The sequence below is a fragment of the Vulpes vulpes genome, chromosome 13 (assembly GCF_048418805.1).
Source record: "Vulpes vulpes isolate BD-2025 chromosome 13, VulVul3, whole genome shotgun sequence".
Taxonomy (NCBI): Eukaryota; Metazoa; Chordata; class Mammalia; order Carnivora; family Canidae; genus Vulpes; species Vulpes vulpes.
Window position 1 is genome coordinate 151,876,887 of NC_132792.1, and position 26,727 is coordinate 151,903,613.

Sequence of the window (26,727 nt, forward strand, 5' to 3'; positions counted from 1 at the left end):
GGGGCGCGACAGCGCGCTGGATGACGTCGCGGGAAAGCGGCGGGAGCGCTTGTGCTGGGCATGCGCAGTAGGCCTGTTCCGCCGCGCGCCGCGAGCGGTTTCCGGTGTTGGCGGCGGTGCGTGCGGGCTTCCGTGTCTTGGCGGCGGCCCGCAGGGAACCGGAAGGCGCTTCCGAGCCCGCGAGCCGGCGGCGGAAGCGGAAGCAGGAAGTATGTGTGTGTGTGAGAGCGAGAGAGCGAGCGCTGGCTCCTTTAGCGGATCCTTACGATCTGCTCGGGCCCGGGAACGGGGGGTGGAGGGAGCCCGTTTGCCGAAGGGGCGTCGGCGGGAGTCCAGTCCGGGCCTCCTCCGGGGCTCCCGGTTACGTCCCGGGGTGCAGGGGTGCCTTGTGGCGTCTGTTGATCGGGTCACCGTTGCAGCTGTCGGCGGGAAGGGAAGGAGGAAGCTGGCAGTGGAGAGAGGGCATTGGGAGCCCAGAACTCTGCCCCCCCCCCGGGGGGGGTAGTTTTAGGTGAAATGCCTGGAATTTTGCAAAAGACAGCCCTGCCGCTACTCCCTAAAGTTCCAATCCGAGAAAGGAATCTGCAAGAGGTAAAAAGGTTAGAAGAAGCCAGAGAGAACGTGCATCTACTCAAAAGACCCGAAAGACTCCTGAATTAGGGACTGAGGGAGACTGAGTCAGCTGTAGGAACCAGGTTAGGGATCTCGCCTTGTCTGGTCTGGGTTAGCGTCTCAAAGCAGAAGGAGGGACAGAAAGATGTTTGGAGGATGCTCCGAAACGTAGGGGTAGGCTGTTGGCAGGTTTCCCGGAATGTCCCCGGCTGGTGTTAATAATCCCTTGCTACTGTTTTGTTTTTAGGCCCTTGCCTCAAGTGTCTGGAGCTCAGAGGTGCGGCCCAGGGGAGGGAACTGTGGCTAGGTAACGAGGCCCTGCTTGATGTCACTTGCAGGTCCCGTGTCAGCACCAAGCCCTCAGAGGCTGGTGGCAGCTGCTCAGCAGACCCTGGGCATGGGGAAGAGACGGTGCCCACCCCAAGCCGTCTGCCTTCACCTAGCTGGAGAGGTGCTGGCTGTGGCCCGGGGACTGAAGCCAGCTCTGCTGTATGATTGCAGTTGCGCAGGGGCATCAGAGCTCCAGAGCTATCTGGAGGAGCTGCGGGCCCTGGGCTTCCCCACCCAGGGACTTCACATCCTGGAGATCGGAGAAAACAGCTTGATTGTCAGTCCCGAGCGTGTATGTCAGTCCTTGGAGCAGATGCTGCTTGGTACCATAGCCTTTGTGGATGTTTCCAGCTCCCAGCCTCACCCGTCTATCTGCTCCCTGGACCAGCTTCAGGATTTGAAGGCCCTGATGGCTGAGATCATCACGCATCTGCAAGGGCTGCAGAAGGACCTGTCCGTGGCAGTCTCCTGCAGCCGACTTCGTTCCTCAGACTGGAATCTCTGTACTGTGTTTGGGATCCTCCTGGGCTATCCTGTTCCGTATACCTTTCAACTGAACCAGGGAGATGACAACTGCTTAGCCCTGACCCCACTACGGGTGTTTGCTGCTCGGATCTCATGGCTGCGTGGTCATCCCCCAGTCTTGCTGTATTCCTTTAGTGTCCCAGAGAGCTCGTTCCCAGCCCTGAGAGAGATTCTAAATACTTGGGAGGAAGACCTTAGAACTCGATGTAGGGCTCAGAATGACTTTGCTGACCTGAGCATCTCCTCCGAGATAGTCACGCTCCCAGCAGTGGCTCTCTGACTTTATTGTTTCTCTCACGTGAATGGTATTCAGGAAATGATCAGTTCTAGCTCAAGGATGACCTCTCAAGTACGAATTCTGAGCATCTTGAGAACAGTAGGGAAAAATGCTGTCATCAGTTGTGCACATTGCCATGGGCAGGGGGAGTAGGTGATGGTGGCCTTGGTCATACATTTTTGCCATTTCTATACTAGGAAGTCCTCTTGACGTTGCTGAGATATCTGTTGATTTTTTTTTTTTTTTTAAATTGGATAGGCGATAGGAGAAAAGAGATTGTGGAGAAGGGTGGTGGAGGACAAGCAATATACTCTTGTGTGGTGGTTGTAAATATACCTGCCCTAGTGGATAGTGTCAGCCGGAAAGTGGAGGACTGGATAGGTTTTATTGCATGTTCATATACCACCAACTTAATTGGACTATGGAGACTAGACCAGGATGCTCAAATGTCTTATGTTTGTGGATATGACATGTCTTTCAGGGGTAAACTAAGAGTTCCAAGGAACAGAGACAATTAGGTGAAGTTTGTTTATTTTACAGTAGGTTAAAAAAAAATAATAGCAAAGTCAAAAATCTCAGGGAAATCCACACTTTAACGTATGTAAACCTTCTGAGTTTTTCATTAAGTTTCTTGCTTCAGATTTTCACTCATGCAGCTGTCACAAGTGATTCAGATCATCAGGCTGTCCTTGTTGGCCAGGAGCACTGCCAGTGCTATAGCAATCATTATCATCAGCATCGAGAGCCATTGGCCATATTGCCTCTGTGAGGGGGTTGGGGGGGGGGGGTGTTGGGGAGAGAGAAAGAGGCCATGGGTTGTTTAGAGAAGGTACAGGCAAAAATAATCTTCCTTCTTCTCATCCCTGCCCAGTGGAAAGTATTGGGTCAGTAGAGGAGAAAAAGCTGTTTACATCACTGCCCCTCTCACTTGGTCACTTCCTTTCGGATTAAATCACTTTACTGCTGGTCACTGGCTCCTAAGCCAGGATTACTGGCCCGGGGAATCAAACCCAGCAAAGGCCAGATACTTAAATATGATAATAATAATCAAGGATGGAAAATAATTCAGCAAAATTATATTATTCTCCGTTTGTATTCCTTAGTGCTTTTGCTGTCCTTACTCTTGCTACTAGCTCATAATAGGCTACAAGAACACCACTTCATGTTTTAGCTAATAGTCTTCCCCTTCAGGTTCAAGAGTTCCATGAAAATTAGGCTTAGATGGATGAGCCAGTGTTTACTGACACTTGCTATACTGTCAAGTATATAAACCAGGGTGAGTGGAACAGGCTGGCCAGATGTTGGCACAGGCTGATAAATTTTATCTGCAAGATTTGGCCAAAGGAGGAACCGTCCCACCATCATCCAGGACAATATGGGAGGATAGACTCTCTTACTCTGGGAGGCGGCTGTTGGCTCTGGTTCAGCTCTTCTCGACAATGCTGCAGCTTACGTAGGCAGGAGAGATACTCGTCACTGAGGTTGTCTAACTCCGAATGCAGTTCTCTGCACTGGGGGGAGAATACCACCAACGTCATCACCACCAGTTCCTCCTGGGACAGCTCAGATTGGGGAGAGGGCCCCATGTGAGTTACCCCTTCATTCGTTTGGAATTTTTTACCATCATCCTCCCTTCCCAGCCTTTCTCAGAGATTTCAGTTTGCCTTTTGACCGTCTCACCTACTTTGTCTGGAATGTGTCCATTTAAATGATTATAACGCATATTATAATATGTATTGTACATGTCAGTGCTCTCATGATTGTGTATGTGTAAGTGCTTTGTGGACGGGGGCACCAAAAAATGACGATCTTCTAGCACAGAGGACCTGGGAGTGATCTTAGTAAAAGCATCTCTGCCAGGACCTAGTTGAGTTGCATATGAATACTTCTGGGGATATGTATGTTCCCCAGTATGTAGATGGAAAGGGCTTTGTTAATTAAAAGACACTATATATGTATATATGTGTGTGTGTGTGTGTGTATGTATGTGTGTGTATATATATATATAATAATAATTTAAAATTATATTTACATAAAAGACTATATATATATATATATATATATATGGTTTTGAGATAACTCTAGGGCAAAGTTTTAGGAAATAATATGTTTATTAAATGTGTTTGAGTTTAGGTTGACTTTACAAAAGGTAACTAGTAAAACCTGAATAACAGTTGGTATAAATAAAGGAAGGAAAAGATTGACAAATTAGCCCAAAAGTAAAGACATTTTATAAAGGCAAATGAATACCTACTGACATCCAGTCACAATTTAAACTTTGAAATCTTTGCTCTCTGGCTGCCTCCCAGTAGTTTTCCTTACTATTGTAGGATGATCCCCTCACTATCTTGAGGTCACCGTCTCACCTCCTTTTCCTTGGCCTGGAGCTGCAAAGTCTTCTTTTGCAGCTGGTCTCTGAAATCCCATTCTTTCTCCTTCCCTGTACCCTCAGGTTCCACTTCATTATGGCAGGGCTTTGGACTCCACAGAGGCAAAGCCTGATCTAAAAAAGCAGCCAGATTCTCAGTGATAGTGAGGTCCACACCTCCGAGGGAGGGCCTTATCACTGAGAGAACCCTGGAGTGACGGGAAGGGAGGAGAGGGAGAAAGGGAGGACCTGTCCCTGATGAGACTGCACGGAGTAGAATTCTCTCACTTCCTCCCATTGGGACCTTGCTCAGTCTTGACACAGCTGGAATTTGAGCCCCTTGAGGTCAAGATTGGCATCTTTTCTTTGTATCCCTAGTCCTGTTTAATGGCAGATATTTCTAGAGGATACTTACTAATCCAGTTTCTTTTGTAGTATTTCTGGTGGTAGGTTTGTTTGGTGCTTTGATATAACTAAGCCCTTTCCCTTCTGTCCTCATTTCAGTCATGAGAATGGCTGTCCTACCCTGGAATTCATCTTCATGGGGTGGCTTAAGGATGGCTTCTGAGCCACGTGGCAGTCTTAGTGTTGGTGAAGAGAGCAGTGAACTAGGAGTCAGAAATTGTGGATTGTTGTCTTAGCAGTGTCCTTAATTCTTATGACCGTAGACTTTCATTTTCTTATCCATACTATGTGAGTATAATAATTTCTGCCTTATCTTTTACATGGTGATTGTGATGAGAAAACAAAAGACCTCATGGAACGCATAAGTGAGGGTCTTCCCCCCTGCCCCCTCCCCCCGCCCGTACATGATGAATTCTTCTCAGAGAGCTAAGGCAGAAGACTCTTGAGGGTTAAGAGTGAGGTAACCGTTGCATGCAACACAGTGTGGACTTGGGGAGTTGGATTTGATTCAGAAAGTCAAGTGTAAAAATTGACATTAAATCCTGAGTTCAAAATCAATTTATTGAAATGTTCAACACAGACATATGTTTTTGGAGAGAGTAGAAATTCTTTTCACAGTTTATATACTTCTCAGGATAGGAGGCTAACTGGTTAAAGTGTTCTCAAAGCCAATGATCAATCACCAAAAAGCTCCCCTAGATCCCTGCCCTAATAGACTCCTAGAACTGCATGGGACTCCAAGAGGTCATGTGGTCCGTCTCCTGCCTCTAGGTAGGCAAAGAACGACCACTATCTTAGAATTTGTGGAAGTAAATTTGCTGACCTTTCTTTGTTAAGAGTTTCTCCTGTTCTTGAAGCTGTAAGGATTGATTCTGGAGCAGACCTGCAGGAAAACATAAGGAACTTTTCTATACTAGCATATCTACTGCAAACAGTGTCTTTTCAGAACTTTGCTTTGAAACTTAATTATTCAAAATGTTCTTGTCTGTTATTGGTTGAATAACCACTACCATTCATAGGAAATCCTGACCCCTAGTTCCTCAGAATGTGACCTCATTTGGAGATAGGTTCTTTACACAGGTAATCAAGTTTTTTAGGATATTAGAGTTGGCCCTGATTTCATATGACTGATGTCCTCCAAGAAGGGGAAATTTCAACACAGACGTGCATAGATAGAAGACAAGAAGAAACACAGGAAGAAGAAGGCCATCTGCAAGCCAAGGAGAGTGGCCTGGAACAGATTGTATCCTCAAAGCCCTCAGGAGGAATCAACCCTGCCAACACCTTGACCTTGAACTTGTAGCCTCCAGAGCAAAATAAATTTCTGTTAAGTGACCCAGTGTGTGGTATTTTGTTATAAATACATCATCCTCATATCTCATCCTACTTTGTCTTTACCTTTAAGTCTCTGCTTAAATGTTACCTTAGAAGAAAGACTTCCCCAGATGACTTTGTATGAAATAACAACTGGTTTCCCTTTAACCTGCTTTATTTTTCTCCATAGTTACTGCTACCTGACACGTACTTAGTTATTCACAGAAACTCTACTTTATTGGAGAGCTTATTCAGAATGTAAGCTTCCCTAGGGAAGCCGCTGCGTCAGCTTGCTCAGCACTGTATCCTCACCATGTATATCTAAAGTACCTGGCACTTGATAGGGGCTCAACAGATATGTACTGAATAAATAAATGCACGATTTTGACATGGCTCCTTGTCCATTCAGCTTCTGCCCTGTAGGTGCTTGGCATCTGCTGGTGGTTGCCTTACTTTTAATATTCATTGTGTGAAATTTCTCTGTAGGGGTGTCCGAGGTTAAGGTGGTGGGCAGCCAGCAGAGAGATTAATCAAATCAGGTTCTCTTTTCGGCAATTGCCTACTTCCTTTTTTCTACAAAAACTCCCTCTTTGGCTCCAAAAGGTAGTTTTGAGGCATACATGGCGTGAACTGATTTTCTGAACCATTCCTAAAGACAGAAGTCTATAGGACATATTCACATATGTAATGAACGACAATATATAAAATAACTGCCTTAGGAAACCTACCATTTTGTTTTTGTTTTTGTTTTTGTTTTTGTTTTTGAAATCTGAAAACCAGGGAAATTTGGACCGATGTCATTGGCACAGAAAGAGAGAAGTTTAAAGGAAAAAAACGGCAAATATTAACTTGTGAAGACTGCATGCATGCATGCTATGTACATGACCTCACTTTCCAAGAAGGTCTGAAAATGCACAGAGGTAGGGGATATGTCAAAGACAGCCCCAAACCCCTCCCCTGGATGCCTTTTGGGGGACAGGAGCCCCAAGAACACCAGAGAGCCAGCTGTGCTACTTTGAGAATTTGGAAAGGGAACTTACCCTGCAGCTGCTGTACTTTGGCCATCAGGGTGAGTTTCTCCTCCTCTGACCTCTTCAGTTGATCTGAAAATGAAATAATGCAAACTGAAATAGACAAACCTAAGACTTAATGAATCTGACACCTGAGAACGAGTTAGTAGGTGCCTCTGATGTCTGTGGCCTCTGATGTGTGTCAAGTGGAAGCTACTCTTCTACTTGTCAGTTACTGGAGAGGTAAATCAGCTCTCGAGGACCTTGGATCTCATTGGCCTCAGCAACCTCGGGTTGAATCAAGAGTTGTGTTTGCACAGGATTTGGTACCTGCCCCCGCCCTGTTGACACACAGGCTGTGATAGGAGACCTTCACTGTGCCTTGTGTTTCAACTGACCTTTCCCTTTCAAATTAGAAATGCAGCTTCGCCACGTGTGACTAAAGTGGGAATGCTGTGACCTGGTTCAGAGGGACTGGCTGGAAAAGCAGGCCGATACTACAAGATGCGCTAGTGCAGCATAATTAATTTTCAGTCCTGGATGATCAAAACAGCCCTACCTTTCCCTCGAGGTAAAATGAAATCACAAACCCAACCAAAGTGTGAGGCCTTCTCCACCTAGCTTCCTTTCTGGGGCTCTCTCAGCCAGAGGCCTCCAAGGAGCCGGGTACCTTGTAGGTGTTGGGTATCTGAGCTGTCTCTGTCCCCCTGTAGAAGTTCAATCTTGGCCTGTAGTTCCTGGTGCTCATTCTCCAGAAGTTGCAGAGCCTGGTTCATCTGTAGGTCTCTACTGTCTGCTCCCTGTAAGGAGGAGGGCCCGACACAGAAGCAGGTCAGTGCCAGGGCGGAGGTTGGGAACAGATCCCATAGAAGAGGAAAACTAGAATTTCATAGACTGGAGTATTAGGGAAATGAAAACTAGGATTTTTTTTTTTTCCCTTCCCGCTGCTCTATTTCTCACATTTTAACAATGCATTAGACTTTTGGATGTTTCACAAGGAACTCGTTTGAATTAATGCCCAAATTGAAAAATACCAAATCATCACTTTTTAGGTATCTTCACATTGTCTTTTCATTCTAACACTGCTATTTTTTCCCCTCAGGGTCATTTTTTTTTTTTTTCTCAATAAGGTTAAAAAGAAAAAGACCTTTATAAGAGATGTGGTTATTGTGCCCTGGTCAGCTGGGTTCGTTCCTTCGATAAGACTCCCATGCCCTGTGTTATTAATTTGGTTACTCAGGTTTCTGCTTCAATGAAATTATAAAGGTAAATTTTTGATGTGGGTTCTCAAAAATTTCAAACCAAGTAAGTAAAATCTATGAAGAAAAATAGCTAATATATGTGGAGGCTTGTATGTGCCGGGTATTGTGCTACATACTTTGTATGGATTAACTCACTTAATCCTACAACAATCCTATGATATGGGTACTATTAGCCTCCTTTCAGAGATGGGGAAAGTGAGATTTAGATTAGTTAACTTTGACAAGGTAACACAGGTTGGAAATGATGGAACCCTGGAGAATGCCAGGGGTCTACTATAATTGCTTAAAATCACATTGGCAGGATGTTAGGTAATACCCAGCCTATAAGTAAGTTAGTGATGCTTGTTCCGTGCCAGTAGTAGGCATTTCTGAGCTGGATGCTCTGCTGGGATGGGGTGCAGAGAGTGGGTTGGAGTATGACAGCAATCTGATGAATATTCTAGTCACATCCTTTGCATTTGGATGGTGTCATCCAGTGAACACTTAGTTCATTGGCATGAGCAGTGCAGACATCCTTGCTGAACTCACAATTAGATTTCAGAGCCCAAACAGTGAGTCGGGTACAAAGTGGGTAATGAGTGAGGAACTGAAAGAGTGAGGAACTAAAAACCACATGCTCTCAGGCTGTTTTGGAACCCCCGTCTTAGTGGCAGCTTCTTTCCTTGCTGCTGTCACTGTCCCCAACCCAGAAGCCCTGCCTTCTCTCCCCAAGTCCCCACCCCACCCCCGGGCCTGGTACCTGCAATTTAGACTGAAGCACATGGAGTTGGCTCTCCAGCTCTCGGTGCTGGGTCCCCAGGTTCCTCCAGTCCTCCTTCAGAGCTTCATACTGGCTCCTCCACTCTTCACACTTCTGCTCGGCCAGAGCCAGGGACCGCTGAGAGGGTGGTCAAGACAAGAGGAGGGTGCCTTGGGGGTTCCAGGGAGTTGTGCAGCTGCCTTCTATGCTGCCCAGAGCCACCCCGGGGTCCCAGGCCCAGCATCCCCACACCTGTGTGCTTTGCAATTGCTGCTCTGCACTCATTTTCTCCTCCAGCACTTTCTGCAGTGACTCCTTGGCCTTCTGCTCATAGCTGTTTTTCTGGTCTTCCATCTCCAATAACACCTTTTTCATTCCCCAAGGGGAGTATTTCTGTAAATTTGATCCAATCAACAAACATATTGAGCTTCTGTGTGCCAATCCCTGAGCTGGGATACAGAAAGGAAAAGAATTTGGTCCTTGCACCCACCCACCCCTTGCCCTCCTGAGCAGAGATAGAAGTAATCTGATGGATCTTCTTCCAGGCTCAAGGTGGGCAGGGAGAGGGTCCCAGGTGATGAGGAAGCACGCATAACAAATAGTACTCTAGGCATGTTGGGCATTCCCCCAGGCCTTCCAGAGGCACTTCAAATTCAGCATTTTCAAAGCAAAGTCGTCTTTCTCAACCTACTTTCTCCTGGGCTGCTGCTTCTCTCAGTGACTAGCATCATCACCCACTGTCTCCCAAGCCTGAGACCAGGGAGTCATCCTTGATTTCTCTTTCTCCCACTAATCAGTGGTTCATTGAGCATTGTCAAATCAACAGCTCCAATCTGTCTCTTCTCCAGACTTCCTGTCAGTTCAGACTCGGACAATATTGTATGGGTCAATTCAATATTTTCTCTATCTTCAAGCCTTGTAGCTAAAGGGTACTTTCTAAAATGTAAATCTAATCACGTAACTCCCTGTTTAAATCTCTCAGTGACTAAGGAGCAGGTCCAAATTCCTTGGCATGGCTCCTCCTTATAAGCTCAGACTTTGATTCTATGCTACTTCCACCCAAGCTGAATTGCTTATAGATCCCCTAAGCATTAGGCTTTTTGGCCTTTGCCTTTGTCCATATAGCTTCTGCCTAGAGCATCCTCATCTACCCTTTTCACCTAGTTAACTTCTACTCATGCTCAAGATTCAGTCCAAAGATCACGTAAATTCTGATAAATCTTGACCAATCACTCCCATCCCTCAACTCGTTATGGATTAGGTAGCTTTTCTTAAGGTTCACATAGTGTCCCTTGTATGTCTCTATCTTTTCATTCTATTGACTCTCCATTGTCAATATTGTCCCTTAGGGGATTGTAAACTCCTTCAAGGTAGAGAGCATGCTTTAAAAAAATGTGTAGCTTCAGAGACCTGAACAATCCTCAGTACTCTTAATGTTTTAAAATTCATACATTTGCATTAAAAAATTGTCTTGGCTTAACTTAAGAAGTTAAGAGCAGCTTTGCAAATTCCCTTAGGGTCTTCCCCTCCCTATCCCTTTCATCTTTTTGCCTTGTGATTCTGGAGAAGGCAGGCAGCTTTTACCGTCAATTCGGTTATCCCATTGAATAAGCAGTAGTCCAGATGATGCAAATTTAGGGATCAATATGAAATAATTTCCATTTAACTTTGGAATCCTCTGAAAATTTGAATTTAAATATCAGTAGATCTTATGTTCTTAAAACTTTCATTAGAAGCCAGATCTAGGAGCTACTGGCTGAGGTCATACATGGGTGTGTTCTAGTTAGTGGATTTACCCATACTGGCCCGCTTTACCCCTCACTGAAAATATATAGACTGGTATTTTGGATTATAAGTCAGTATTTTATGAGCACAGTTGGCATTATTTAGTTCATAAAAGTGACAAAGCAGGCCATACTGAAAAAATAAAAATTGTGGATCAGCAAACCTGTATATAAACTCTGTTCCCTCCTAAGACCAAAACCGTGCAGCCAGGTCCATCTTATCTCCCTAACTTCACATCACCTCATTCTCTTATCTGACACCTCGCCACTTATCAGAAATCCATCACTTCTCAAGTGTGAAAGCTGATTTCTTTCTATCTCTTGTAATCCAAGACCAGGCTAATGAGTTAACTGAAGATGGATAACAGTGCAATAGAAAACCCAAGAGTGGTAGCCTTTTACTTCTTCCCAGGGATTGCTACTAGACTAAAGTTGCCCACGGAATGGAAATCATTTTGTAAGACTTTATTATAATATCCAACTTATCTGTTCAGAGATTGGGACCTATGAAGGTCTATCTGGGTATTGTGAATCTTTACCTAGGGTCTCTCCCTACAGTTCCAGGTATTCCTAAGATTCCCCTGGAACTGGCACAGTACTGATGCTAGGGTTCCTTCTCAGGGTGCAAAGGGAAGAACACCAGGAAAAAGGGAGAAAAGGATGGGTTAGAGGCCAAAGTGAAAATGGCAAAGACAGAACTGAGTGAGTAGGTATGGGTGCTTTCATCTATGTCAAGTGTCATTTCTAGAGAGTAGAATCAAGGTTCAAGCATTCTCCTTTAATTCTAGATTCCTGGGCTGAAAGTGTCCTCCTGAATGCTTACCTGGGTACAGGTGTACAGCTGGTTTTCTAAAGATCTCAGTTTGCCCTTCAATTTGTCTTCATTCAGCTGACCCTGGAGCAAATGGGATGAGTTAATGAGTTTGGGCCAAAATACAGCATGCAGAGTTTTCTTCTGTTTTTCTAGCTTATTGCCTAGAACGTGGTCAGTGTTCAAGCAATGTTTTTGGAACTGAACCCTTTCAGGAGGTAGAGAGGAAGAAAAATGACAAAAGATCTTTTCCAGTTTCTCTGGAACAGGAGAAGGGAGAATCAGACTGTCCTCAGTTCCTCTCTGTACCTTGAGGTTCTCTAGCCAATGTTTCAGGATATCAGATTAGGAGTTCACTTGAAAGAAATCTTCTAAGCTTTCTTTCTTTCCTCATTACCTCTTTCCCGTATCTAGGCACTTCTATATTCCTCATCTCCTTATAGCCTTGGACCTGGAGCTTTACTTCTAAAGTTTAGGCTGGTAAGACTAAAGAAGTCTCTACATTCCCTTCCTTACTTCCTTTCATGGGCTGAATTGTGCTCTCCCTCCACTGCCTTCACCCCAAGTTTAGATGTTAACATCCTAACTCTCAGCACCTCAGAATGTGACTGTATTTGAAAATAGGGTCTTTAAAGGGATAATTAGGTTGAGGGGAGCCTGAGAGGCTCAATCTGTTGACTGTCTATCTATTGATTTTGGCTCAGGTTATAATCTTGGGGTTGTGGGATCAAGCCCTGCTCCGGCTCCCAGCCCAGTATGGAGTCAGCTTGAGATTCTCTCTCTCTCTCTCTCCCTGCCCCCCTGCCATGCTCTCTCTTTCCTTCTTTTAGAAAAAAAAAATAATTAAGTTAAAATGAGGTCATTAGGGTGGGCCCTAATCCAATATGACTGGCGCACTCATAAAAAGAGAACAGAACATCATGTGAAGACATAGGAGAAGGCAGCCATCTGCAAGCCAAGGAGAGAGGCCTCAGGAGAAACCAACCCTGTCAACACCTTGCTTTTAGACTTCTAGCTTCCAGAATTATGAGAAAATAAATTTCTGTTGGTTAAGCCACCCAGACTGTGGTATTTTGTTATAGCAGCCCTAACAAACTAGTATCTCCCCTCACTACCTCCCCTTTCCCTCAACACACACACACACACACACACACACACACACACACACACACACACTGGACTCAAGATGAGAGTGGGGCGCCTGGGTGGCTCGGTTGAGTGGCTGGCTGCCTTTGGCTCAAGTCATGATCTTGGGGTCCTGCTTAGCCTGGGGTCTGCTTCTCCCTCTCCCTCTGCCCCTCCTTCTGCTCATGCTCTCTTGTGTGCATGTGCACACTCTCTCAAATAAATTAAAAATCTTTTTTAAAAAAAGTTGAGAAATCCTTTAAGAAAGCAGGAAATGGAGGAGAGCTGTCAAGGCAGGGTGTGTGTATTTGGGGAGTAGTCGTGGTGGTGAAGGGGCTTCCCAGAAAGCCACATTCTGTGTATTCCCAAGCAGGGTGGGTTTGATGCCATCTTGGACATTCCAGGAAGGATGCTAATCTCAAGGGTGAGGGTGGAGAAGGGCAGGCTGGAAGAGGCTTATCTGTTTCTCAATTTTTCAGTATTTCAGCCGAGTAGCTAACTACCTCTTCGCTGCTCTGTACTTTCCTCCACCTGTAATTGTCTCCCTTTTTCCCAGGGCAGGGCTTTGTTCTTCCAGTCTGATGGAAGGTTGTGTGTACAAGGGGGTTGGGGAGCGGGTGCCATCAATGAGAGCTGGTTTCCCAGAGGAAAGGCCATGGATCTCTAGCAAGAACCGATTTTCATATCCTTTCTCTGGCTTTCCCAACCAAGCCCTGTGAGATGCTTGTGAGGTCTAGAAATGACATTTCTCTCCTGCCTGAGATGCCATGTCCCCTCTCAGTCAGGCGGCTTGGGTGTTTGGAACCCTCATTATGCTTCTGGTCTACGGTGGCCTGGGTGCAGAGGAGAGGACTCTGTTTTGAGGTCTGTCCCCTTCAATGAGTTTCAGGGCACCTGGGGGAGGCAGGAAGTGGTATCTCACAGCTCCTGTTTTGATCTTGTTTGGCTGATTCTTCTAAACCTTGGGAGCCAGAGGGCGCCCCCACCCTTTCTGCTTCCTGTATTACTCAGCTGGGCTTTGCAAAAGCAAAAAGCTTTGCCAAAAATAATTTTTCAAAGTGCCTCCTGCTATTAATGTTTTTCATAATGTCTCGTGTGAGAGCTGAGAGTCCAACTGGATTTGGCATCGCCAGTAACCACAGGGCTTTGGGACAGATAAAAGAGATGGACAAAGACTTCCATTGTTTTGGGCTTCGGACTAACTGGTAAAGGGCTGCCTTCCCCTGAATGGCGGGTTCACTGTCAATCCACGGGTCCTGAACTCAACTTCTGCACCCCCATTTCCTGGTTCAGATCTCTACATTTTCCTTGTGCCTAAACTCCTTGCTACGGCACAGTGTAATCAAACCCACCGAGTTTAAGGTTTATCTGGCTGTGGTTTGAGAAGAAAGCAGACCAGCCCAAAGCAATATCCTTATATTTTCCCCTGTCTCTTACCCTTTTTTTGGGTGATTCCTCACTCCTCCCTTACTATGGTCTTAATCCAGTATCTTGGCCCTCCCAACTATTTTTGTATTTTAGCCGTACCCCAGATTACTTTTCCATTCACAATGCAACAGAAGACAGTTCAAGATAGCCCCTTCAGTGGGGACGAAGGACCACCCAAGTCTGGGGCTTAAAAAAAATCTCGTCCACAGCTCCACCTTCCCAGACTCCCTGAGGCAGGGAAGAAAGTTGTAGCCAAGTTGTTGCAAATGAGGCATGTAGTTTCCTGGTGTGAGCCCCAGCCCCCCACGCCCCCCTCTGCCGTCATGAAGCCCAGTGGCGCAGTATGTGGGAAGAAGCACTCTTCACAGGCCTACAGTGGACCTTTTTTTGGCAATCGCTGCCCCCCCCCCCCCTGCCTGGGAGCCCCAGGGCTCAGAGAGCAGAGTACCCCCCCTCCCCCAGCTGGAAAAGGGAGCAAGGTGGAGGCTGTACACACCTGGTGCTGGTCTGAGGGCTTCAGCTCCTGCTTCTGCTTGGCTTTCCCCAGCCTCTGATCTGTTCTCCAGAAACACTACCACCTCACCGCAGAAGCACCAGCCCACAGCTCATCTCTGCTCTAGCAGAGGTTGCTTGGGGCTTGCAGCCAATCCCCCGCTGGGCTGTCATCTCAAAAATCTCGTTTCCACTTTACAGAACTTAAAACCCAAGTGTGCCCTGCCTTGGTTTTTGAATTGCCCAACACTGAGAGCTTGCTTTCTCTTATTACCCAAATTGTTTCTGCTCTGGAGTCCCCGCAGGGCCCCAGGCCGCATCATATTATCTAATAGGCCCAGAGTCAGCTTTGAGGAGGAAGCAATGGAGGGACCTCATTCTTGGGGTTCTCACAGAGCTTGCGGTGAGCTTCCCTGCATGTGAAGTTGGAAACTCAAATCGTGGGGGCCAAATGGAAAAAACAGAGGCCTGAACTGGGCTGAACGCCAGCCCCCGTTTTGGTCACATTCTTCCCAATTAGTTTTCCCGGGACCACAGTCTGGGGCTGTCCTTCCATGGAAGTTGAGGCTTCCATGGCAGGAGTAGAAGGTTGCTTTATTTTGTTTCGGGGGAAACAAGACCTCTTAACTGAAAAATCTGACTATTTCTGTTAAAAACAGGAAGCTGTGGGGGGGGGGGGGGTAGGTGGAAAGGAGGAAGAAAAGAAGGGTGAGTATAGGGAGGGGTGAGAAGACGGGAGGGAGAAAACCACAAGCAGAGGAACCGAGGCTCTCGTGCCCCTTGTGGCCTGAAACTGCCTCCAGAGGTGACCTTGGAAATGTCTCCCATTTCCGCCAAGCTTGCTATGACTCGCTTGGGATGTCAACACAGCTCTGGCCACTTCCCCACCCACCCAGAGCCAGGGTCCTTATTGTTGTCAGAGAACATTTCAAAGCACAGATCTGATCATTCATTTTCGACTTAGTTCCTCAGCGATTTCAGCGTGTATGCTGCCAAAGTGACCACAGCTCCACAGCTATCGACTGAGCTCTTCGTGAGGATGGGCCAAACATTGCTAAGTGTAGGACTTTAAACCCAAATACAGAGTCCTCCCATTGCTACCCTGCTGATGGCCTGGAGCAGTGTTTCTCGAACTGGGGGTAGCATGTATTCTCCGGGATCTGTGATCCTTTCATTTAGGAAAGAGTCTCTACATTATTTTAAGGTTGAGACACCCCGTCCATCTGAAAAAGGCTAAGCTTCATAATTGCAGAGACCCATCTGCAGCCCTTTCTGCTCTTATCTTTGGAACTCCTCTGACATGATGCCTTCATTTCAGCCACACTTGGCTATACCCAATTGTTTGTGAGACAGAGGCCTATAAGCATTCTGATTCCTTTACTTTAAACAGCCTTTCCTTTCTGCTTTTTCTTCCCCATCATCATTCCTACTTCTGTAACCAGTAAACGACGCATCCTTCCTGACCCAACTCAAGTGGTCCCTTTCCTTTGAAGCCTACCCCGTTCCACTTCGGGCAGAGTAATTATTTGCTTCTCTCTCCTCCGTGTCACGTTTTAGAAACCACTGTTACAGCTTCATCACACCGTACGTCTCTCTCTTCCTGGCTGATATGTGAGCTCCTCAAGAGCAAGAACCCTACTTCTTTTTGTCCCCGTAGCACAGGGCTCAGCACATAGTTGCAACTTATCAGATGTCTGTTGAATAAATGAGTGAGATGATCTCAAATTAGTTCAGCACCGGAAACCACCTGGCATGCACAGCTGTCTGTCCCAGGCTCCTGCTCGGCTGATGAAAACGACTTCCTTGACAATCAGGAGCCCTGAACGTAGACACTAAATCCCGTACAATGCCACGTGAGGAAGGAGGACTGAGCTTAGGAAGTCTCTTTTATATCACCATTAACTTCTCAGTTTTGTTTTAAACCCTCCCAGCCCATTTCTCTGTCTAAATATGAGCCATCTATGCTGCAGGGTTAGATGTTCATGGAGGCCTGTGAGGTCATGCATTCTTTTTTGGACCAGGCACTTTATGCTCCAGTGGCGTAGCTCCCTGAACATCTAAGGGATCTCACTCTGGGGGTCTAAGGACCCCTGAGAGTCCCCGAGACCCTTTCACAGGTTCTATGAGGTCTTTTCTCTCCCAACTATGTATCTGTGTGAGGCTGGATTTTCCTCCATACGCTTCAACCAAAACAATGTATTATAGCAGATGGAAATACGAGAATCTTCTGTTCAGACTTTAAAAAGATTTGCCAAAGTGTAAAACAGTGTTACTCCTCTCATGATTTTTTTGAAAAATAAACTTATTTTTCATAAAAGTATGTCATTTAGGTTTGCATGTAGTGGGTTTACTACTGTATTTTAAAATTTACACACATTTTAAGTTTCCTGTTTTCATTTCTAATAGGCTAAATCCTGATGTGCTAAATACAAAACATTCTTTGGGGTTTTCAGTAAACTTTTTGAAGAGTATAAAGCAGTCTTCAGATTAAAGGGTTGGAGACCCATTGCTTTAGACTATATTATGCCTCTAGGTCTTTGTCTTTGCTGTATCCCCAGCCTAGGATATAGTTTTTGCTTCCACATTAGTCTGGAAAATACTTCCATAACTATAAATATTTCCTTGGTTTTCCTCTTCTCTGGAGTCATTCCTTCGGTCTTATATATACTATTATATACTGAAAACATTTCTCTTATTTCGTTTGTCATATCTCTACATTGTTTAGGCATCTGCCTCCCTGACAAAACCACAAGCTTTCTAAAAGCAGGAACTCTAACTAATTAATATCTCATGATTTCCAGTGCTCCGTACGGAGAACATGATCTATAAATATTTGTTGAATGAATGGACTAAAATAAGGAGGCTTGAGTTTTTAGTTCCAATTCTTCCTCTAACTAGCAATGTGACTTTGGGCAAGTCACTTGACCTCTCTGACACTCAGTTTCCTTGTTGGTGAAATGGGAAAACTTAGACTACATGATCTTTCAGGTCCCTTCTCACTTTGACATTGATATCTAAGCTGAATAGTAGGTGCATGATGGCTCAGAGTTAATATTGGTATGAATCCCATACAAAAAGAGTTGACATTCACCATAGTCAATAACGGCAAATGTACTGGGATCATCCTTCTTTTCTGCCAACAAATTGAAAAATGGCAATTCTTGCCTGTTTTGGTTCTGAGTCTTCCCTGGGTGTGGAGCAACATGAGCCCAGCTAATGATTCTGGATTTAGCTGAGCTCTTCCATATATTTACTGTGGCATGTTTGACCTTTGGATCTTAGCACCTCCTACCTCGCCTCTTCAGTAGTGAGAAAACCCCTTCTCTTGCTGGGGTGGTGTATAAAGAAGAGTAAGAGCCCACAAGCTTTGTTCAAACAAAGATTTCATTCCCTTACCTTCCAAGAGCTGTCAGAGGCCCTTATCAGAGTGGACAGTAGGTCTTGGAGAATTACCATTTTTTGTTTTAGAACCAGCTCCCTCTGTAGGGCCTCCTGGGGGGCAAAAATGCAAGAAGGCATGATTAATCTGGATGAGGAGAGAGCAAGTGGGTGAAGGAGCTGAGGGGAGAGTTCACATGTTACTTACTTTGAGGTACTCAGAAAGCTGGATGATTTCCTAGAGAGAAAGAAAAAGGGTATTCAAGAAGACTCTAGGTCCCCTGAAATCCTCGAACATGCAACAAGAGCCGAGACTGGCTTGTGTCAAGTAACTTTTCTTCCTTGGCTCAGACAGAGTCCCTCCAGGTCCTCCTGTCTGTGCTCATCCAGGAAGAAGGTGCCCCTCCATCCCAGCTGTGTTTACCATAGAATTCCAGTATGTCAGAGCTTAGAGGAGCTGAGATACCCTTTGAGTCAACCCGCTCAAAGCGAGGATTTTCTTACCTTATCTAGAACTGCAACTCCATAACTGGGAAGAGAAGAAATAAAAACAGAAATGACACTCGATCAAAGAAATAAGCACATCAGGAGATGGCGGGTGGATTCCTTCTCTGATCTCTTCTGAAGAGCCAATAGGGTGGGGAAGGCCTTCCTTTCTCTCAACTAAGGTGGATGTGGAAGTTTGCTGTGTTCCTTCTCCACATACTGGGTGAGGATTCAAGCAAAGCTTAGAAGAGATGAGTGGATGGTATGGAAGGAAGCTGGGGGCAGGGACATAGAAGGTACTCACTTGGTCTGCTGACTGGCATCATTCTTAATTGCTGGCTGGGCCGCTTCTGCCTTTGTCTGGGTGCCTGAGTGATAGAGGATAAGGTGATTCAGAACCCATGGAGGAAGAAGTGGGAAGGCACAGGGACTCTCCACTGTCAGCAAGCTGAGCCTGCTGTGGCCAGATTCTCTGCAGGCCCCAATGAAGTGGGGGAGGCTCTGCTCTTACCACGGTGGTGTTTGGGTGGTTTTTTGGCGGGATGATCCTTCAGTGAAAGGTCCTCAGCCTGGGAGGGCTGGCTGGCCAAATCCCTCCAGGGGCCTGAGGGAGGGTGACACTGGCTTGGAAAGACCTCAGAGCTGGTCCCTGACACCTGGAAAACAAGTAGGGGATGCTGAAAGCCTAGAGCCTCTTAGAGCATCATTCTCCAGCTGACCGCAGAAAAGTGAACAAGTGATCAAGTTTCAGTTCCAGAAAACCAAGGTAACCCATTCAAACCTTAAAAACTACAAAGTTGTCCCTGCTCCTGGCCTCCCTCAGCCATGGGAGGAATGGTCCTTCCCATGCCAGGCAAATGGGGAGCTGGGGTTATCTCTCCTTACTTTCTCTAGAACCCCTGACTTACCTTGTTTGGTTTCAGCCACCTATGCTGCCAGCATGGGGATGTGGAAAGAGAACTGGCCTGAGAGTGAAGGCATCTAGGGTCAGACCCTGCCTTTTCTACTAGGTCTCAGTCTTCTATCTGTGCAATGAGTCTGTGTAATGTAGATGATCTCTGAGGTCCCTTCTATGTTTGAGAGGTGGCTTCCTTCCTCTCAGTCATGGCTGGAATACTGCTGAGGTTTTGTGAGAAGAGCCAGTAGAGCAGGAATGTGGAGGGAGGGGTATAGTAGTAGTTGTCACAATCTAGTCCGCTCTTTTTATATATTCTTCATGCAAACTCAAAAATTCTATGGTTGTAACAGAACACCAAAAGGCTAAGGGGTGCCTGTGGTATCCAATCATGCAGACCAACTCGAGCTCAGTAAAACTTCGATAACTGACAGGTTTAGGCAAAGTTCTTTAGTTAAATGTGTTTTTGTACTTTTTTCTCCTTAAAAAAATTTTTTTTAAACAAAAAGCATTCAGAAATCTTCTTGCCTTAGAAGGTAAAAAGTTGGTTTTATTTTACAGTCGGGCTCAAGGATCATTTTTTTGAGCAGCACCTTCTATTACAGATAACAGATCCACTAATTAAGAAGCCCGACTGAACTTCTACTCTGGGTGTGGAACCAGGCCAGGCACTTCCAGGGAATACAGCGGACCCATCCCTGCTGTCAGCATACTCATAACATGGGTAGGAAGACACAGATGGTTTGCTGGCTTAGATCCTCTCAGCACACCCTGATTTTTGCCAGCACTGCTCCTTCCCAGGCCAGAACGATGGGTTCTCTAAGTATTATTACACAATCTTAGAGGATTTATAACCTCATAAGGACCACAGAGTGCAGAGGTGGCCTGGAGAAGCCAGAGAAAGCTTACTGGACCAGACAAGACCTCCTCTGCATGAATTTAGTACAAACGGAATGGTCCAAGTGACAGAGAAAAGGTAGGTGGGTACAATAGTCTCACAGAAGAGGAGAGAAGAGGGTGTGTGTGTGTGTGTGTGTGTGTGTGTGTGTGTGTGTGTGTGTTCCTGAGAGGAGGTATCAAGAAGATAGGCCTGTGTACCTGGCACACAGTAAGCACCCAGTAAATATTTGTTGAATGATGGATGAACAAATGCTCTAGAACATATGTATAGACTGCCTAAATTTGAACTGATAACTAAGAATTAGCAATGGGATTGCTTTTAAGTTTTTTTTTTTTCTTCCTTAAAAGGCCAGTGCAAAACAACAACAACAAAGAGCTGAACAAACAAAAACCCAAACAACAAAAACCTCTGAATGAGTAAGTGGGTAAGGGAGATGCTCTATGACTGAGGAAGAAGGAGCTTAATTTAAATCACTTTTTGGTGAGTCTGAGCCCAATCATCTGCCTTAGTACCCCTGCCTCCATCCAGAGTAGCGTGTCCCTTGACATGACCCACCTGCTGCCGGGGGGAAGAGATCCTGTTGGCCCAAGACAAGGGTTCCTTGAGGTCAGTTGGCTGGCCTGGCCTCCTGGAGGGACCTCGCTCCTTGGCCCTGGGGCTCTGGGCCTTGCCTGTCTCCTCCACCTCCAGGTCCCTCCTCCTGAAGAACTCCCGTTGTCGTGCACTCTGGAGCTGCTCTCTCTGCTGGGTCCTCAGTGCCTTCCCCACCCGGCGGCAAGTGGTCACATTGGGGCGGCAACGGCGGCTCTCACGGGTTTCCTGCCGGCGTTCACACTTGGCCTCATAGCTCTCAGCCCCCCGGGCCGAGCCAGGGGAAGGCCTGGGGTCTGGGCTGATCATGATGACCTCCTGAGCACCTGTTGTGCTTGGCTTCCAGTTCCTGGAATAGCTGCCTGGGTCTGCCAAATGCCAAGAGGGAGGAGAAGGGGAGGGGTCAGGAGATGGGCAGAAAAATGACTATCTCCCTGGACCAGGGGGCAGAAATAGCACAACGTCCCGTACATGTGGCTTGAAAACTGAGGAGGTGATGGTGTTGAACTTGGAGCAGGACTCCTAGGTCCAGGCTCCATACTAATTTTCACTTACCTCTGGCCTACGTTACCCCCTGCAAAGTGGGAAGATCTCTTTGCACTGCCACTTCTTCCTTGATCTCACCTTCCTTGATCTCACCCTGTTTCTAAGTCAGGGGAACCTGAGAAACAGTTGATAAAAATTGTCAGAGCATATAGCATTTTGGATGGCAGATAGGGATGTGTTCATTTTCCAGAGACTTCTAGAGAACAGGTAAACTGGCTCTCTCTTCTCCAATCTAAAAGGAAGGCCAGCATCTTTTCCTGCTGTCTTGATCTGAACTGAAATAGCTGAGTGACTCTTTTCTCAAGGCCTGGAACAATAACCAGACCCCCCCAAATTGGGGCCAGTCCTGTGACTACCATCCACTGCTGTCTTCTTAACCCTTAGCAACTAGCTTCTGAGCCCAGACCTGGGCATGGTTTAGGAGGAAAAGCTCACACTAATTCCTCCGGTCATGGAGTCCTGACGTTGGTCCATTGGTATCCGCTCCTGTCCCAGGATTGGGATCTGACCCTCAGGAGCACATCAACTCAAACCAATATTGGCTGAGTACCTGCCATCTGTCCAGTGTTGACTGAAACCCATTTCACAGCTTCTAGCTCAATAACACTCCAAGCTAAAGGTTCCATGTTTTAGAATCTCCTCCCTGGTAGGGCTACGTATGCTGCTAGGTCTGCTCTCCTTAGCCCAAACACAGATCACACCATCAAAACCAGCAACCACATGAATGATACCTCAATAAGGCTATTATAAAAAAAAAAAATGAAACAAATGAAAACAGTAACTACAAGTCCCCAGGGAACCAGGCGTGGTGTAGAAGCCATACTTGCTGCCTGTTTAGATAATCTTACCTGCTATTCACATAACCCCCAACTCTAATTTCCTCTTCTTTCTCTGTGCCTTCTCCCTCTTTCCCATTCTCCCTCACCTACCTTCTGCAAATTTGTTTGGGGCTGGACGTGGCTGAGCCAGACCTGAACACAGGAAATTCTGTGCCCTGTTTCCACTGACCACTGGAGCTAGCCCAGTGGAGGACGAAGGAAGAGGGACTCCCCCTTCCAGCTTCTGTTTCTCCTTTCTGTCCTACAATGTCACTACCCACTGCCCACAGAACCTCATTCCTGGATAGGTCAGAAAGGGCATCTCAGCTTCATTGACCAGCAAGTAATTGCCAGCTCTGGCCCCTTGAGTTTATTTATAGGCCAAACAGACTCAACAGGTAGCAGCCTTTTTGTCCTTTCATTGGAACTTTGCTGCCCATCTGGCTCAGTCCAGAATTCTCTGCAGGATTCCTGCTATCTCTCTGATCAGACCACTCATTCCCTGGGGTCATTCGTGGGTGGGGCAATCTTACTCCAGGAGAGGGGTCCTATAAGGTCAAGCCAGGCATGCTCTCAAAGAGGCTTAGCGGGGTATACTCTGGTATGGGGCAGTGCAGACCCCAGGCAGAACTGTGAGGCTGCAGGGAACTTGGGTGACTCAGTGGTTGAAAGTCTGCCTTTGGCTCAGGTCATGATGTCGGGGTCCTGGGATCTAGTCCTGCATCAGGTTCCCTGTAGGGAGCCTGCTTCTCCCCTTGCCTGTGTCTCTGACTCTCTCTGTGTGTCTCTCATGAATAAATAAATAAAATCTTAAAAAGAAAGAAAGAAAAGAAAAGAAAAGAAAAGAAAAGAAAGAAAGAAAGAAAGAAAGAAGGAAGGAAGGAAGGAAGGAAGGAAGGAAGGAAGGAAAGAAAGAGAAAGAAAGAAAGAAAGAGAAAGAAAGAAAGGAAGGAAGGAAGGAAGGAAGGAAGGAAGGAAGGAAGGAAGGAAGGAAAGAAGGAAGGGAAACTGTGAGGTTGTAGATGCTTGTTCTCTATTCCCATCCTTGGGAGTAGATGATGCTCCCCCCTTTCTTTAGGCTTTTGTCCTCATTCCTACTCTGTATGGTTCCCTGACTTCCCACCTGCCACTTCTGTTATTTAAAAACAGAACAGGATGCAAAAGACCCATTCATATTGAGTTGTAAATGATTGAATGGAGGAGACTCGGGATTATGTACAGGTGAACCCCATGTCCAGAATCTACCCTTATAGGAGCCTAAGCCATAGCTCCTGGCTAATTCTATCTTAGATGGGGGAAGCGGAGAGAGCCCTCGCTCCTGGCTGTGTGGGTTCATATCCTGGCTCTGTCATCTACTACCTTTTTGCTTTTAAATGTCTCTAAGTCTTAGTTTTTTTCATTTATAAAACGAGACCCCAACCTCCCTTGTAAGGTTATAAGAATTAAAGAAGAAAACGCACATCAAGCATCTGGCACATAACACACAATAAATGTCAGCTTTTTTACAATACTGAAGTAGGATTATTACTACCCCTGTCTTGCTGATCTTGGCTACCAAAGACTTGGTGCTGTTAAGCCCAAGGCCTTCAGCTGGACCAGCACCCCAAGATCAAGAATGCCTCATCCTTCTGTTCCCCACCCTTTTCTGTTTACTAAACGGAGGGGATGTGGCCTCATGTGGATCGTATTTACTGCTTGGGTTCGTCTGACCTCTGGGTGTGGGCTACAAGGACTTGTCCTTGAGCTGGACACAACCGCCATGTCAAATAGGCCCGGCAGAAAAGCAAAGAAGAGGTGGGGGGAAGAGCCGGTGTCCAGCCTGTCGGCATCCCACCATTAAAACGTGGGCCCCAGGTAATCCTAGGGCTTTGTAGAGGGGGCAAAGCCTGTGATTATGGAGAATCCTCCTACCTTCCTGCCGTGAGGGGGAAAGCGCCGTGGGGGAGGAGACGGAGCCTGAGATGAGGTCTCCCCAGACTGCCTGGCCCTGGCCAGTGCACCAGTCCGCAGACACATGCAGTGGCTTTGCTCTGCTTCCTAAGGGGCAAACACTGGGACCTGTTGCCCAAGTGGGGACTTGCCGTCCAAAGGGCTCCTTACAGAAGGGAGCATTCGCAGACCCCCAGGGCCTGACACCCGGTAGGATTAGGTGCACACAGCTGAGTGGAATCACATCCAGCTTTCGGGGGTGTCTTGACTGTTCTGATTTGCTTCAACACCAGAAGCCATGTGGGATGGTTGACTGACAGGGATGGGCTGTAGAAGAAAAGGGAACTAGTCCCTGTGTGGTTCAAAGAAAGGTCACTGGGCCACTGCCCAGGCTTTCTGGCAGCTGGCAGCATGACAGGGCCCATTTGGAGCTTGGGGAGGAGGTGATCTTGGCTCAGGGCGTATTGCCTCAGGGAGAGGTCAGGGTGCTGCCCTCACCTGACAGTGGTTTGTCGCTGCCTTTCCAAGTCTGCTCCTACTTCCTGGCTGTGTGTGCAATGAATGTCTTCCTGTATAGGTCTGGCCGTCCTGGTGCAGAGCTCCCAGTGTGAGCCCGGGAGAGAAGGGCCGGCAGGCACCTGGGCCGTGGAAAGGCGGCTTATTGTTTTGGGGACTCCTGCTTTGAGGGGAACTATAAAAGAGCATTTAACTCATGCCCAGTACTGGGTAGCTGGGATGCTAAGTCATTTGACTTACTCCTAATACAATCTGAAGGACGGAGCAGAGGAGCGTTTGAAGATCTACCCCTGTGCCATGGCTAGTGCCTCCGGGAGCCAGCCAGGATGCCTTCCTGCTTACCCAACCCCAAACACTCTTAAACTAATCCATCTGCTTCCGTGTCTCCCCCTCTGAGCCTAGGGAAGCTTGGATGACCGAGCATCTTCCCCACCCCAGAGTCAGAGGTCCCCAATCTGGACACAAAAGCATCCTCCTTCTCAGTTACCTTGGGTCCCAGGCTCCAAACCAAGCAGCTCAGGAAAGCATTCCAGCTCCTGGGCAGATCTTGGCTCTGGTCTCAGATGGGGCAGGACAGCAGCTGAGTAAAATGCAAGCTCTCAATCCATGGCTCTGGGCCCCCTTAGCATTTCCCTTCTTGGTACCGTCTTTCTTTTTGCACGGCAGCCTTGCTGAAACAGGAAACAGACAAAGCCACAGTGCTAGCTCACCCCAGTTCCTCTCTCTTGCTCTCGGGTACAATCTGAGTGGGCCCCCGAGCCCTTGAGGCCTCTGGGGCTGGGCACAGGAGCTCCTCCCATCTTTGGGCACCCACCAGCCACCCTTTCTCTGGCTGGCTAGTGCATTGGTGTGAGCTCTCAGTTGGTTGCAAATCAAGATCCCTTTCTAAAAGTAGACAAGGATGGGACTCTGGGTCACAACCAAACCTTGCCGTTTCTATGGGGAGGCAAATAGCTTTTTGATATAGAAGAGACATTCCCAGCATAGGTTTTCATGTATATCAGGTAGCTGTCTCTGTAAAGATTTTCTCTTTCCTCTGGTTACCTCTTCCCAATCCCAAAGAGTTGTAAAGAGTTTCTGCTCTTCTGAAGTACCCGGTGTCTTTTTCAGAATTCTGGAATGAGGCCAGCTCTGACTTTGCTCCTTTCTGAAGTAGTGCAGGGTAGGGGGTGTGAAAAGGTGGTGGATGGGTGATTGGGGATTGAAAGGAGCCATAGCAGCAGAATCTCATAAAAAGAATTTCCAATTGACTAGGAAATTTGGGAAAAAACTGGAAAGAACCGATCTCTGCGCATTAAAAAGAAGCTATTACAAATCATACTGTCAGGAAATGCATAAGAAGTTCAGGATAAGAAGGTGGAGGGGAAATTGCATTAGGACAAGTTAACTAAATAGCTTTGTAACCATGTGCAATCAGCCTGGTCTCTATGGTCCACTCAATACAGCTTCTGTGAATCCTACGTCTTGGCACATGTGAAGGGTATGACGGGACTTTTAAACAGTTGTGATAACGTGTATTTATTGACCTGTGGGAAGTATGTCACAATCTTCTCCAGTGCCTACTCCTTCCCCCGTTCTTTGAGGAGGAAGAAGACAAGGAGTAGGCAAGGGAAAAGCACAGAGGATGGATTCTCAGGCATTAGAGCTGAAGGCAAATAACATTCCTTCAGGATGAGAGACAAGAGCTCAAGATCCTGGAGCCTGACATACGGAGGCAAGAATGAGCAAAGGATAGAGACGTTGGGGAGTCCAACAGAGCAGAATAAGAAATTTTTATTGGCACAGAAGAGAGAGAAGGTTCTGGTAGCTTAGGACATTGGAGTATAGAGATCATAACAGGAATTCCTATCGACAAACTTTTTGGACTTCCTTAAAAATCAGAAAGGGGACGCTTCGGTGGCTCAGCGGTTGAGCGTCTGCCTTCAGCTCAAGGCCTGATCCTGGGGTCCTGGGATCGAGTCCCACATGGGGCTCCCTGCAGGGAGCCTTCTTCTCCCTCTGCCTATGCCTCTCTCATGAATAAATAAATGAAAACTTTAAAAAAAATCAGAAAGAGGGGGCCTAGATGGCTCAGTGAGTTAAGCAGCTGCCTTCAGTTTGGGTCCTGATCTCAGGGTCCTGGAATCGAGCCCCACATCAGGCTCCCTGCTGAGTAGGGAGTCTGCTTCTCCCTCTCCCTCTGCCT

General features: G+C 46.8%; 3 protein-coding genes across 8 annotated transcripts in view; 2 read left to right on the forward strand and 1 right to left on the reverse strand.

The window, feature by feature from the left end:
• Positions 1–71: 71 nt before the first annotated feature.
• C13H1orf74 (chromosome 13 C1orf74 homolog) lies at positions 72–3,702 on the forward strand. Of its 2 annotated transcripts, none has more exons than XM_025982320.2 (2): positions 72–209; positions 860–3,702. In XM_025982320.2, the coding sequence occupies exon 2, from the start codon at positions 938–940 to the stop codon at positions 1,745–1,747; it is 810 nt and encodes a 269-aa protein (XP_025838105.1). In that variant the 5' UTR covers positions 72–209; positions 860–937; the 3' UTR covers positions 1,748–3,702. The 2 variants fall into 2 exon arrangements, with proteins under 2 accessions (XP_025838105.1, XP_025838106.1); XM_025982321.2 differs by lacking the exon at positions 72–209 and adding an exon at positions 469–591.
• TRAF3IP3 (TRAF3 interacting protein 3) lies at positions 2,259–25,286 on the reverse strand. Of its 5 annotated transcripts, XM_072733358.1 has the most exons (18): positions 25,030–25,281; positions 24,525–24,664; positions 21,289–21,394; positions 20,698–21,101; positions 18,858–19,002; positions 18,651–18,714; positions 18,365–18,389; positions 18,069–18,098; positions 17,879–17,974; positions 11,450–11,521; positions 9,095–9,235; positions 8,843–8,980; positions 7,512–7,641; positions 6,872–6,934; positions 5,341–5,400; positions 4,111–4,247; positions 3,142–3,255; positions 2,259–2,507 (listed from the first exon to the last, which is right to left on the reverse strand). In XM_072733358.1, exons 4-18 carry the CDS (start codon positions 21,040–21,042, stop codon positions 2,415–2,417), a joined length of 1,653 nt encoding a protein of 550 aa, XP_072589459.1. In that variant the 5' UTR covers positions 21,043–21,101; positions 21,289–21,394; positions 24,525–24,664; positions 25,030–25,281; the 3' UTR covers positions 2,259–2,414. The 5 variants fall into 5 exon arrangements, 3 of the variants coding, with proteins under 3 accessions (XP_072589459.1, XP_072589458.1, XP_025838108.2); XM_072733357.1 differs by lacking the exon at positions 24,525–24,664 and having other exon boundaries at positions 25,030–25,286; XR_011996395.1 differs by lacking the exons at positions 4,111–4,247; positions 24,525–24,664 and having other exon boundaries at positions 25,030–25,215.
• The window catches only part of LAMB3 (laminin subunit beta 3), a 153,575-nt gene continuing 146,974 nt past the window's right edge, over positions 20,127–26,727 (forward strand). The window contains exons 1-2 of the mRNA XM_072733356.1: positions 20,127–20,217; positions 20,490–20,622. The gene's annotated coding sequence lies outside the window, so the exon portion shown is untranslated. The remainder of the gene's footprint in view (positions 20,218–20,489; positions 20,623–26,727) is intronic.